This window comes from Symphalangus syndactylus, chromosome 10, assembly GCF_028878055.3.
Source record: "Symphalangus syndactylus isolate Jambi chromosome 10, NHGRI_mSymSyn1-v2.1_pri, whole genome shotgun sequence".
NCBI lineage: Eukaryota > Metazoa > Chordata > Mammalia > Primates > Hylobatidae > Symphalangus > Symphalangus syndactylus.
Window position 1 is genome coordinate 96,094,491 of NC_072432.2, and position 12,914 is coordinate 96,107,404.

Below are 12,914 nucleotides of genomic sequence, written 5' to 3' on the forward strand. Positions count from 1 at the left end.
TAATCTGGAGAGACTTGTAGGGTACCTCACTCCTCTCTATTACATGGTAGCACACACGCTCCTACCCTTTTCTTGGTAATGCATGGAACCTGAAGATACCTAAATCAGATGCCTCAACATCAAGCAGTGCAGCTTTCTTATAGAGTTCAAAATGCTTTAGTTGCTACTCATTCCCAGCTCTTTTTTTTTTTTTTTGCTCCTTCCTTCTGCCTGTACATAAAGACATGAAACAAAAGAATATTCTTCTTTACAGAGTGGTCACATTCTCAGTTTGTAATAATATGAACAAATTGATTTAATACTTAGCCATATACTAAGTCCTTAGTGAATGATACCTTTTTTTTTTTTTTTCTGGAAGCAGGGTTTTGCTCCGTCACCCAGGCTGGACTGCAGTGGTGCAATCTCAGCTCACTGCAACCTCTGCCTCCGGTGTTTAAGCGATCTTCCCACCTCAGCCTTCTGAGTAGCTAGGACCACAGGTGCATGCCACCATGCTTGGCTAATTTTTTTGTAGAGATGGGGTTTTGCCATGTTACCCAGGCTGGTCTCAAACTTCTGAGCTCATGTAATCCACCTGCCTCAGCCTCCCAAATTGTTGGGATTATAGGCGTGAGCCACCACACCTGGCCAATAAATGGTATCTTATTTAGCCTTTACAACAATTCTATGCAGTAGGTGATTTTATTGTTCACATTTTACAGACTTGGAAGAATTAAGTAACTTATAGAAGATCACACATTAGGAAGTGTCAAAATTAAGATTCAAACCTAGATTTGGCTGACTTAAAGCCCATGCCCTCTCCTCCAGGACCTTCTTCTAAGAAAGTATTAACTTGGTCGAGCACAGTGGCTTACACCTGTAATCCCAGCACTCTGAGAGGCCAAAGCAGGAGGATTGCTTGAGCCCAGGAGTTTGAGACCAGCCTGGGCAATGTGGCGAAATCCCATCTCTACAAAAAATACAAAAAATTAGCTGGGCGAGGTGGTGTGTGGCTGTAGTCACAGGTACTCAGGAGGCTGAGCTGGGAGGATTGCTTGAGTCTAGGAGGTTGAGGCTGCAGTGAATCGTGATTGTGCCACTGCACTTCAGCCTAGGTGACAGAGACCCTTTCGAGAGAGAGGAAGAAAAGAAGAAGAGAGAAAAGAAAAGAGAGAGAAAGGAGGAAAGAAAGAAATAGGAAGGAAGGAAGGAACTCCAAGAAAAAAGAGAAAGGAGGAAAGAAAGAAAAAGAAGGAGGGAGGGAAGAAAGAAGGAAGGAACCCTGTTTAAGTAAAAGAGGAAGAAAGAAAGAGAAAGAGGGAGGAAGGAAGCAAAGGAGGTAGGAATGGAAGGGAAGGAGGGAGGGAGGGAAGGAGGGAGGGAGGAAGGGACGGACGGAGGGAGGGAGGGAAAGAGGGAGGAAGGAAGGAAGGAAGGAAGGAAGGAAGGAAGGAAGGAAGGAAGGAACGAACTAAGGAAGGAACTCTGTTTACTTCAGGAAACCTAAAGTGTGATGGATGATGATATCTAGTCTGCAACTTTTGATGCCCATGGTCTTGTGCCTCTTTTCCCCTATTACTTCAGGGGATATTATCCCCTATGTCAGATCATTATTCTGGTAGGATACCTTTTCTTTAATTGTACTTTTCTACCTTAGCTCTAAATGTCATAGAATAAGGGCAGTCCCTTGTCTTTCTCTATTTTCTTCCTTCTTTTCCTCTCCACTCCACATCCCGACATGCATTAGATCCTGAGGATCCCACCCCAGCTCACTCCATGATTAAAAAACTCATCATTTTTTCATTGTACTGTACTGTTTAATCATATTTTTTCATGGTGACTATAAATCATTTCATTAGTTTCTTTAAATACTACATGTGAAGATATATGCTTTTGGAGAAACTTAATTCACCAAGTATTTATTTCCAATATGCTAATCTAGTTAGGTAAAATATAAATGACATTAATTAAATAATTAAAATGTCAACTTAAGAAATTCAATCTGTATAAAGCTTACATATTATCTGTTTTTATTTCTTAGGCTGATTATTTACAACCCAAATTGTTGGGCATCTTGGCTTTTTTTAACATGCAGTTACTGAGCTCTAGTGTTGGCATTGAAGATAAGAAAATGGTAAGTGGTGATAGTTGAGTTCCAGAGTGCCAAGATAGAATTCATACAGAATATAGATAAATTCTGCATCTAGCTACAAACATTCAAAGATGAGAAATAACCAAATATGACATTCTCTATTGCTGAAGAACTCATATACGCTTTTTGGGAGTCTAAAAATTGGAATTGTATTCGTTTCATTTCTTTAGTTTAGGAGGGATAGAACACCCAACCCAAAGTGACTAAAAGGAACTTGTGGCTGTGTTACTAAAAACATAAGGATAATGTAGCTTTAGGTATAACTTGATTTTGGACTCAAAAAAGTTCTCAGAGTCAATCTTTTGGCTCAGATTCATCTGGGTTGGCTCTGTACTTAAGAGCCAGTTAATGACCTCAATGGCTTCAAGCTCACGTCATCACAACATTTAGTCCAGCATTTGAAGAGAGAGACTAGCAATCACTGAAAGCTCAAACAAAAGTTGCATCATTGAGTCTCCTTGGTTTAGATTGGTCTGGTGTGGGTCATGGCCCATGGTGTTTTTGAACACCAGAAATCTAGGGTTATTATAATGTAAAGCAACTTTATGTTTAAATGCTTGTGCCACAATGAAGTTTCATTATGACTGCTGCAACAGTTGGCCACCATTGGAAATTTTCGTCCTATAAATTGGAGTAAAATTTTAGATATTGATAAAATTTCCCTTTCTGTTGCTTTCCACCTCTGCAGTCAGTAAGATTACAATAAAAACAAAAAACACCTACGAACGGAAGCTTTTATTTCAGTGTATACTCCTCCCTCCTTTTTTTGTTTTTTATAATCTTAAGGAGCCAAGAAAGACATATGTTACCATATTAAACTTTGCAAATTTCAGCAACCAATGCCTGTTCTTTTGGTGTCAACTAGTAAATTTAATCCCCCAACCAATTACTATTCCATCTACGTGGCTTCTTTCTTACTGTTTCCTCAATTGCTATCCTAAGTGAGAGAACTACAGTTTGTCTTGTAAACCATAAGGAGCGAACATGTTTTGCCATATAAAGTCGTCCAGAGAGTTTCTTTACCCCTTCATTATGAACTGGAGCTGCTGATAACAGGTCTGGTTCTGTGTTTTTCATGTGTTTCATTTTCTGAGCATATCATTAATTATTTGTTTTACTAAATTCAGGACATCTTGAATTTAATATCATTAGGACAAAAATTTCCTTAACTATTGATTACTATGAAATATTCCATTTACTTCAAAAATTTTTATATGGTCTCAAATTCAAATGATTTTAATTCAGTTTGTTTTATATGTGTGTATGACAGTTTGGGATAGATATGAAAGAAATTAAACAATATACATTATGCCTTTAATAAATTAGAAATTTTACTGTTCTAGATGAATACTGGGCTAAAATAACAAATCACCTTCAAGGGAAAAAACAAAAACAACTCAACTTGTATTTTTAAAATGTATAATTGCCACATAAGACATAAGCAATTGGACAAAACAAACTGGCCAACATTTATTCAATCTTTTGTGTTATCTGAGAATAGATGACACCCTGATATTGGGTGGGAAGCACTTGTTCTTAGGGCTCGTCTGCTTCTGGCAGCATGTTTATAAGCTTTACTCTGAAGCACTGCTTAACTCTATAGGCCTTGAACAGTTTGATGTCTTTGATGAAGTTAATGGGACCCAAACATGTCAGTTCTGTGAGGGTGAAGATGATGACCACACTGAGAACTGGCCTTCGATTCAAGGATGACTTTCCTGAATTGTGTTGCAGGTAAATGACTGCCTGAGTTTATTAATTTTTTTTTTTTTTTTGCATTTTCCAGTAGCACTAACTTGAATTCTTATCCCTTTGAGGGAAATTGGGTTCAAATAATAAATAAGGTAGAAAGTCTATTTATTTGTATTTAAAACAGAATGTATTTACTTCTTTTAAAACATTTTACTATGGAAGTCTTTTAACATACTGGAAAGTAGAAGAGTTATCAATGAATCTACCTATTTCCCAATCTTAGCAGTTATCAACATTGCTAGTTTTTTTTAATCTATTTCTACCTTTTTGATTGTTGGTTGGGTATTTAGAGAAGATCCCAGAATCGTATCATTGTACTTGTAAATACTTTAGATGTATCTAATGGATGAGGGCATTAAAAAATAACCTTCATGAATTACTATACTTAACAGGATTAATAGAAATATCTAATCTAAAACTCAGTCCTTATTCACATTTCCTCCAGTTGTCTCAAAGGTATTTTTCCCAAAGATATAGTATGTATTATGTTGTATATGTCATTTCCCAGAGATGTTTGTATGCATCATAGTTTCTTGAATTAGACTATAAACGAAGTTTACATATGTGTATTTGGTTGCCTGGCTCCTTAAGTGTCTCTTGTAAACAGCTTCATCCCTTAAATTCCCTACCCACACATTTTACTTATTTTAGGCTGTTAAGATTTTAGGATGTAGGATTTGGCAAATAGCTAATTTAACTTTTCCCTCTGTCTTTTCTTTCCTCCCTGTTTTTTCTATAAATGGGTACCTATAGATGCTTGATTAGATTTAGGTTCAATTTATTATGATAACATACCTCATAGGTGAGGCTTTGTGCTTCTCTTGTGGCACCGTATGAGCCACATAATAATATCTGATTGTCCACTTTTAGTAATGGCCAGATTAGACAGTAGGTTTTATCAACCTGGATCCCTTTATTAAAAAATTCCCCATTAATCTTTCATCTGATGATTTTAGCATTAATTAATGATCGTTGCGTAAGTCCATTATTTCATTACAGTTGATAAAATAGTGATTTTCTAATTTTATTATTCCTTCTGTATTTACTAGGTGGGATTCTTCTTAAAACAAAATTCCTCATAAAATTTGGCTAGCCGGGCATGATTGTGCGTATCTGTCGTCCCAGCTGCTTAGGAAGCTGAAGTGGAAGGATCATTTGAGGCCAGGAGTTTGAATCTCACTTGGGCAACATAGCAGGACCTTGTCTTTAAAAGGAAAACAACCATAGTTCATATAAAGCAGTTCATAAATACTTGAATATTTCCCTTTAATGAATCAATTTAGGAATATAGGTTTGTGCTGTAGCAACCTCCAGTGAAGTTTTTCTTCTTTTATAATATCATTTTGATAACAGATTTTTATGTTTGGTTAATTTTTATGCATTACAATCACTATCCTTTTTTATTGCTGAAATTGTCCCATCTTAAGCAAGTAGAAATCCCTTTAAGTTGGCATCTATGAGTTTTGATATGGCCTCCATTAATCTCTTATAGATTCTCTGCTTTCTGGCATGACAAGATGTCCTGGGCTCATCTTGAACATTTCCTGCCCCTGACTCAAAATTAGCGATTTCTTCAAGGAACCCTGGCTCTGGTTCCTTTGAGCCCAGATTAATTCCCAGCATAGGCACTCATTGGGCCTACTGTCATTGCTTCTAAGTCTCAAGTGAATGTAGCTACTAGAAAATTTTTATAAAGAATATGTTTTAAAATCATGTGAAGTACTTATTTTCTGTGTGCGTGTGCTACCAACTGAATATTTAGTTAGGTTCACTTGTTTCAGTTTGTTTAAAATTTTTAAGGGTTGCTTTTTCCCTCTATTTTATTTAATTTAAAAGGTATGTACGCCATTGCACTCCAGCCTGGGGGACAGAGCGAGACTCCGTCTCAAAAAAAAAAAAAAAAAAAAGTTGTATAAAACATTTGCATAGTCCCAAATTCAAGTCTGTGTAACAAATTATAGTCAGAAATCTAGATTCCAATTTTGACCTCTACAGATATCTATCTTTATTAATTTTTGTATATCACCCTTTGTAAAAGAATAAACAAATACACACATACACATTTTTTTTTGTATTAATTCTGCCCCAAACACTGTTTTTCACCTTGCTTTTTTGACTTCATATAATTTGGACATCACTTTATTTGAATATATAGCACTGATCTTTATTCCATGTTTAAAGCTGCCTTTTAATCTATTGTTTGTATATATCATGTGTCTTCAACTAATTACTGATTGATAGAGCTTTACAAATAATAAAACTAATTGGACTTCATTTCTATTTGTTTTTTCACACAGAGCTTGGGACTGCTTTGTTCGTTGCCTGGATCATGCTTGTCTGGGCTCCCTTCTCAGTCATGTAATAGTAGCTTTGTTACCTCTTATACATATCCAGCCTAAAGAAACTGCAGCTATCTTTCACTACCTCATAATTGAAAACAGGTATTGTAACTGAAATTAACAGTAAAATAATAACTTTTTCAACTGTGTTTTTGTCTCTCAAAATTACTGATGGTAATGTGGAACTGTCACTTTTTTGAATTTCAGGGTTCATCAATAAACAAAAGTAATTGGCATGTAATTACATATTGAAATGATGCTATTTCAGTTGTGGCATTGCTTCTATTATAATTATTTCTAAAGCTCACTAATTAATAGGTCAGCAGTTAAAAATTATTTTTCATTAATTCTGTAAATGTGAAACCTAATTTACCTTTCTTTTCACAGTCAAAAGGCAGATAGTTGAATAGCATAAGAAAGGTTAGGAGAGATGCCTATTTTCTGCAGCTTACCTTAGTTGAAACCCTTATTACTTCATTGCATTAAGCTTTGAACCAGCCTCTCTTCCTTTAAGCTTTTATCACTTTTCTTGATATTGTTACTAGAACTGTGTTTTAAAAATATCTCTTTATTGGTGTCATTCCAGCATACAAAGGCATTCTGAGATTCTCCGTTTCCTAATTGATAAATTCCAAATTGCTTAGCTTGATATTGAAGGCTCTCTAAAAATCTGGCCACAGACTATTTCTTACTATCTTCCCCCATAATTTTTCAAAACAGGCATTAGGCTATAGCCAATGTGGACTACTATTGACAGAACATACATTATTCTTTCCCATTTGTATTTTTGATTCACGCTGCTTTTTAGACTGGGATGTCTTTCTGTATATTTAAATTTTTTTCTGTGATTTTACTTAATGTTGTATATAATCATTCCTTTGCTTGTGAAAAGTTGAGATTGAAGTACTACTTATTCACCTACTCACCCATATGCTATTGCTGGTCCCTTTAGTCAGTTGCAGTAACTGTCTAATGAGGGAGAAATCATAAAAGAAGGAAAAGTTAATGTGTTTTTATTTAGTTAAAATACTTTTATTTTTGATATTTTGATATTTTGTGCATGATAAAACAACAAAATCACTAATTTAGATTTTGGGACTACTTTTCAAGTACCTTTTAAATTTTTTTGTACATAGTCATATCTTTGCTGTTTATTACAGAAGTATCATTTCTCTACCTTTCTCATAATCATAAGAAAAATCCTGACCAGGCACGGTGGCTCATGCCAACAATACCAATACTTTGGGCGGACAAGGCAGGAAGATTGCTTGAGGCCAGGAGCCTGGGCAACATAGTGAGAACCCCATCTCTACAAAAAATACAGAAACATTTTAAAAAAAAAGCAAAAAAAGCCTGTAATCCTAGCTACTTCAGGCTGAGGCAGGAATATTGCTCGAACCCAGGAGTTTGAAGCTGCAGTGAGTTATGATCATGCTGCAAGATAGAAGACCTTAAGCTTGCTGAATGAAGGCACTACTTTGGCTTTGTTTATTGTTCCATCCCCAGTGACTAGCAGAGTGCTTAGCATGTAGTAGCACATAGTAGTTATTTAATATATATTTATTGCATGAGTTAACGAAGACTAGGATTTAGAAACGCTTATATTTGGACCCAGAAAGATTAGAGCAGTTATTATATTAGAAGGAAATTAAAAATTATAGCCCTGATAAGGATTATTTATATATTTTTTTCTACAATTCTTCATGATAATTTGTGTATTGGGGTAGTCTTTGGCTGTCTATTGGTACATTCCAAATCACTCCAAAACCTAGTATCTTAAAACAATGAGCATTTTTATTTGCTCATAATTTTGCAATCTGCACTGTGCTCAGCTGGTCAGTTCTACTGGTCTTACAAGTGGTCACTAATGTGGCCACATTCAGCTGGCAGGTAGACTGGGCTGGGCCTCTCTCTCATTGCGTGTAGTCTCACAGTCTCTCTCTCTGTACCACGGTCTGTCCATGTTGGTGGCCACACTTCTTACATAGTGACCCAGGGCTCTCCAGAACACACAAATGGAAACTTGCAGGCATTTTTAACACATAGGTCCCAAATTGGCACCGCATATCTTCTGCCACAGTCTGTTTGCTAAAGCAAGTCACACACTCAGCCCAGCTTGAAGAGGAAGGGACTGTATATATGGGTTTGTATGCTGAGAAGCATGGTTTATTGTAGCACTATTATAGAGTGATTTTCATAGCTTTGGTCATTTTCCACTAATAATTTAGCTGAGCATCTTAGACATAGTTAGAAAATACTTTGCAGCTCAGTAATCAACTAGTACTTTTAATTATGAATTAAATTGGCCTTAGTTTCAACTTTTACTTTACTTTTTTTAGTATTCATATTCTTGGCAAATAATTCTTTTTATTCCAACTAACTATTAGGGATGCTGTGCAAGATTTTCTTCATGAAATATATTTTTTACCTGATCATCCAGAATTAAAAAAGATAAAAGCCATTCTCCAGGAATACAGAAAGGTATTTAATTTTTAATTTGTGGTTTAGGAGATCATTAATACAGAATTGTTCCGAAGTTCCAATACATTGAATAAAGATCCTTTAGGATCATATCTAGGGATAATATAGTCCTATTCTGATGGCTAATTCCTGGTGAGTAGATAATGATTCCATGAATCCATGACTTTTGGAGGGAAGTTTTAGCATTTAGATTAAATATGTAACAGCATTAGATAGAACAGAGAGCAAAAAATACAATACCATTCTTATGCCTTTACTACCCAGACCAAAGTGTCCTTACTTATTGTCCCAAAAAGAAGAGCTACCACAGCGGCACACCCTAAGAGAAGAAAGGAAAGCTGTGAGATGATTCTAGTTTTGTTGTGCTACAAACCATGATATAGAAATGTCAGATGTCAATGATTCCTGAGATTTAGAAGGGGAATAATCTATAATTCCAGCATCTTAAATCTTAGTGAGCTCTTTAAAATTATGAAGATGTTAGTGGTGATTTCATAGAACTTCTGGGTAGAAAGTGGGATACCTGACCTTGGGTGTCACCTTGGGTAGTGAAAGGAAGTGAATTACCTATATAATCCATAGACCTTGTTCAAAGCTATTATGTAGCCCTTTGTAAATTAAGGGAAACTTGTACTTCCTGTCAAGAAGTACTTATTTTAGAGAAATAAATTCTTACTTAGTTGGGATAAAATTTTTCTCCAGGTCTAAAAATTTTACAATGAAATCTGTTTCCCTCAGAATTACTAAAAATGACTTATGCTATACAAAGGAAGGAATGGAAATTTTATTACTTTAAAAAATTGTTTTGGTATAGTTTAATGGTAACTATATAGAGAATTCAGGCCTTTGGAAATGGTTGTTAAAATAGTCGATTAATAAGGTCTGTCTCTCTGTGCTTTGTATATATAGGAGACCTCTGAGAGCACTGATCTTCAAACAACTCTTCAGCTCTCTATGAAGGCCATTCAACATGAAAATGTTGATGTTCGTATTCATGCTCTTACAAGCTTGAAGGAAACCTTGTATAAAAATCAGGTATGCTAAGATAATATAATTAAAAATGTATAGCAAAGAAAGATTGGAGACTTAAAGAAAAGATGACAAAATGACATTTTTGTTTGAGATTTAGTGAAAGAAGAAATTTTTATTTTATCTGAATTATGAGATCTGAGAATTAGGAATCCATGAGATGCCCTTTGAGCTTGAATCTCAGGGATTTGCAGTTTTTGTTGTTTTTGAAGGATCGTGATTTGATGGTTATATTTTAGGTTACTGCATCTTCGTAAGTAAAGATGTATATAATTGTATAATATAGCAGCAGTTTATGTAAGTCTTCTCACATATTTCCTATGGATATATGTCATATGAAATGTCAGCAATTTTAACATTGTACATTTTGACTGAATTAATGTTAGTTTTAATGAAGCTAAATCTTTAAGTTTACTTTTTCAAGGGGCAAGTGAACTTTATTCTTTTCTTTGGCAACATAATGTAGATTATCCCCAAACTTGATGATAGTGAGAACTGGTATTTAAAATACCAGATCACTGTATATGAATAAATTGGAAAAAATTTAACTGAATTACTCTTTTTTGCATATCTAGAACCCATATGGTAAGATATGAGAGCCTAAGACCCTCATGAATTTTGGGATTACCATTCTATAATGGAAGAGTTATATTTCCTTCCATTATTAGAAGCAAGCACTTACTTAGGATAAAAGATATATGTGATGGTAATGAGCACATGTTTCTGGGGCAGTGAGTTTGTATAATCAATGTGGGTAGCAGCCAGTGTGGAGATGATCCCAACAGAGGGGAGGAGCCTTGAATCTCCTCTAGGTTAAGTGTTATGCCTTCCTGACTATAGATGTGCATTATCAATGTTACAGCCTCTATTCCTGCTCTAAACTACAATGAAACTACCCTGTGCTTGTCCCTAGCCCCATACCTTTACCTGGTTTTCAGGTAACTCAAAGGACTTTTAGTCTTTTAATTTAATACAGAGATTTATGAATCACAAAGGTTTTCTCCTCTTTGCATAGAGGTTTTCTAGTTTAGGTTATTTCCAAGCAGATAGCACAGTCATGGTCTAACATAAGGAAACTTCACCTTGATCGTCACTTCCTAGATATAAATAACTAAATCTGAGAATTCAAGGAGATTTCTTACAGTCTTAAGGAAAGCCGCAGCTGCCCCACTTTGCCTCCTGGATCACAAAAGATAAATCATATCTGGCAACTCCCTTACAGGATTTCTTCAATGTAAAGCCCCGATGCTAATAGATTACCTAGACAGAATAAGAAAGGAATTGTACTTGCAGGAGTCTTGAGTAGTCTGATTAAGATATAATAGCCATATATTGTTATGAGATTTTTTTTTAAGTAAGGATTTAATGTAGTTTGGCATCTATAGCTGAATAAATTTATGGCAGGCTGGTAAGAAAAAACTAAAGGCAAGGAAGTTTGGAAGATCCATGGGGAGGTAAGAAAAGAATAAAGATCCAGAAGCACATGTCTTCCTAACCATACTCCAGCAGACACTGGCCCAAAACACCTGAGAATAAAGAGAGAAGGAAATGGGTTTTTTCTCAACAGTGGCAAGAAGATAGCATTAAAGCTGAAGAAAATTGAATTAAGACTTCGAATAGTACTGTCCAAAGGACCTTTCTGTGAGGATGAAAATATTCTATATTTGTACTCTTCAGCAGTAGCCACTAGCCACATGTGGCTCTCTTGAGCACTTGAAATATATGCTCAAACATTATGTTCTGAGGAACAGAATTTTTAGTTCTCTTTAATTTTGCTAATTTAAATTTATTTACTTTTAGAGGCAGGGTCTCTCTAGTACAGGGGTGTGATGATAGCTCCCTGCAGCCTCAAACTCCTAGGCTCAAGCAATTCTCCCACTTCAGCCTCCTGAGTAGCTAAGATTACAGGTGTGTGCCACCATGCTCACCTAATTTTTTTTTTTAAGAGATGGGGTCTTGCTATGTTGCCCAGGCTGGTCTTGAACTCCCGGCCTCACACAATCCTCTTGCCTGGGCCTCCCAAAGTACTGGTATTACAGGTGTGAGCCACTCTACCTGGCCTAATTTAAATTTAAATAGCCACATGTGGATAGTAGCTATTGTATTGGACAGTGCAGCTCTACAAGTTGGTTGAACCTACAGGAATACCACCAGAGCATGAAACTGGCATAAGATAAGAGGATTAGAGACCAGTCTTTGTAGTCAGTACTCTTAGAGTCCATGAGACAACAGATGTAAAAGATCCTGTTTTAGAATTTAAAATTGTAGCCACAGGGACAGGAAAAGATACTTTAAGAGTGGATTGAAAGGAGGTTTTTATTTAAAAATACACCTAAAGTTGTGGTAGGAGTGGCTAAATTCCAGTGTAATGTAGCAACAAAGCAAACTCCAAGACATGGTGATATGAAAGTTAATAAGATGATGGCTGATGTAGCATTAGATACTGAACTATTTTTATGGAATGACCCTGCAAAAGCCCTGTACTGATGGGTAATCCCAGACAGTCATTGACATTGAAGAGATGACACCTTCTACTTATTTTTAAGGAGGAATATATATTTTTGAAGGAATAGAAGACTTCTAAGCTCAGTGGATGGCAGAAAATGATTTCTATGTAGAAAAGTCAGACTAGAGATCAAATTAAGAAACCATATAATTGGTTTCTGAAGATTGATACTAGTCAGGTTTAAGGAATTCATTTCATAAAATCCCAAAAAGATAACTTTGTAAGAAGCCAAAATAAACTTTTATGGCAATGCAGAATTCTAATAAAATGACATTTACTAATGATTACACTTAAGAGAAGAGGCTATTGAAAATAAAACTGGGAGGTGGAGCCAAGATGGCTGAATAGGAACAGCTCCAGTCTACAGCTCCCGGCGTGAGCGACACAGAAGACGGGTGATTTCTGCATTTCCAACTGAGGTACTGGGTTCATCTCACTGGGGAGTGTCGGACAGTGGGTGCAGGACAGTGGGTGCCATGCACCGAGCGTGAGCCGAAGCAGGGTGAGGCATTGCCTCCCCTGGGAAGTGCAAGGGGTCAGGGAATTCCCTTTCCTAGTCAAAGAAAGGGGTGACAGATGACACCTGGAAAATTGGGTCACTCCCACCCTAATACTGTGCTTTTCCAATGGTCTCAGCAAACGGCACATGGGGAGATTATATCCTGCGCCAGGCTCG

At 36.1% G+C, this 12,914-nt stretch overlaps 1 protein-coding gene across 3 annotated transcripts in view; it reads left to right on the top strand.

The window, feature by feature from the left end:
- The window catches only part of ATR (ATR serine/threonine kinase), a 142,251-nt gene that overhangs the window by 34,734 nt on the left and 94,603 nt on the right, over positions 1-12,914 (top strand). For all 3 annotated transcript variants that reach the window (XM_055295155.2, XM_055295156.2, XM_063610664.1), the window contains 5 exons: positions 2,021-2,113; positions 3,735-3,865; positions 6,181-6,324; positions 8,610-8,703; positions 9,613-9,738. In XM_055295155.2, coding sequence (XP_055151130.2) covers positions 2,021-2,113; positions 3,735-3,865; positions 6,181-6,324; positions 8,610-8,703; positions 9,613-9,738 — 588 coding nt within the window. The remainder of the gene's footprint in view (positions 1-2,020; positions 2,114-3,734; positions 3,866-6,180; positions 6,325-8,609; positions 8,704-9,612; positions 9,739-12,914) is intronic.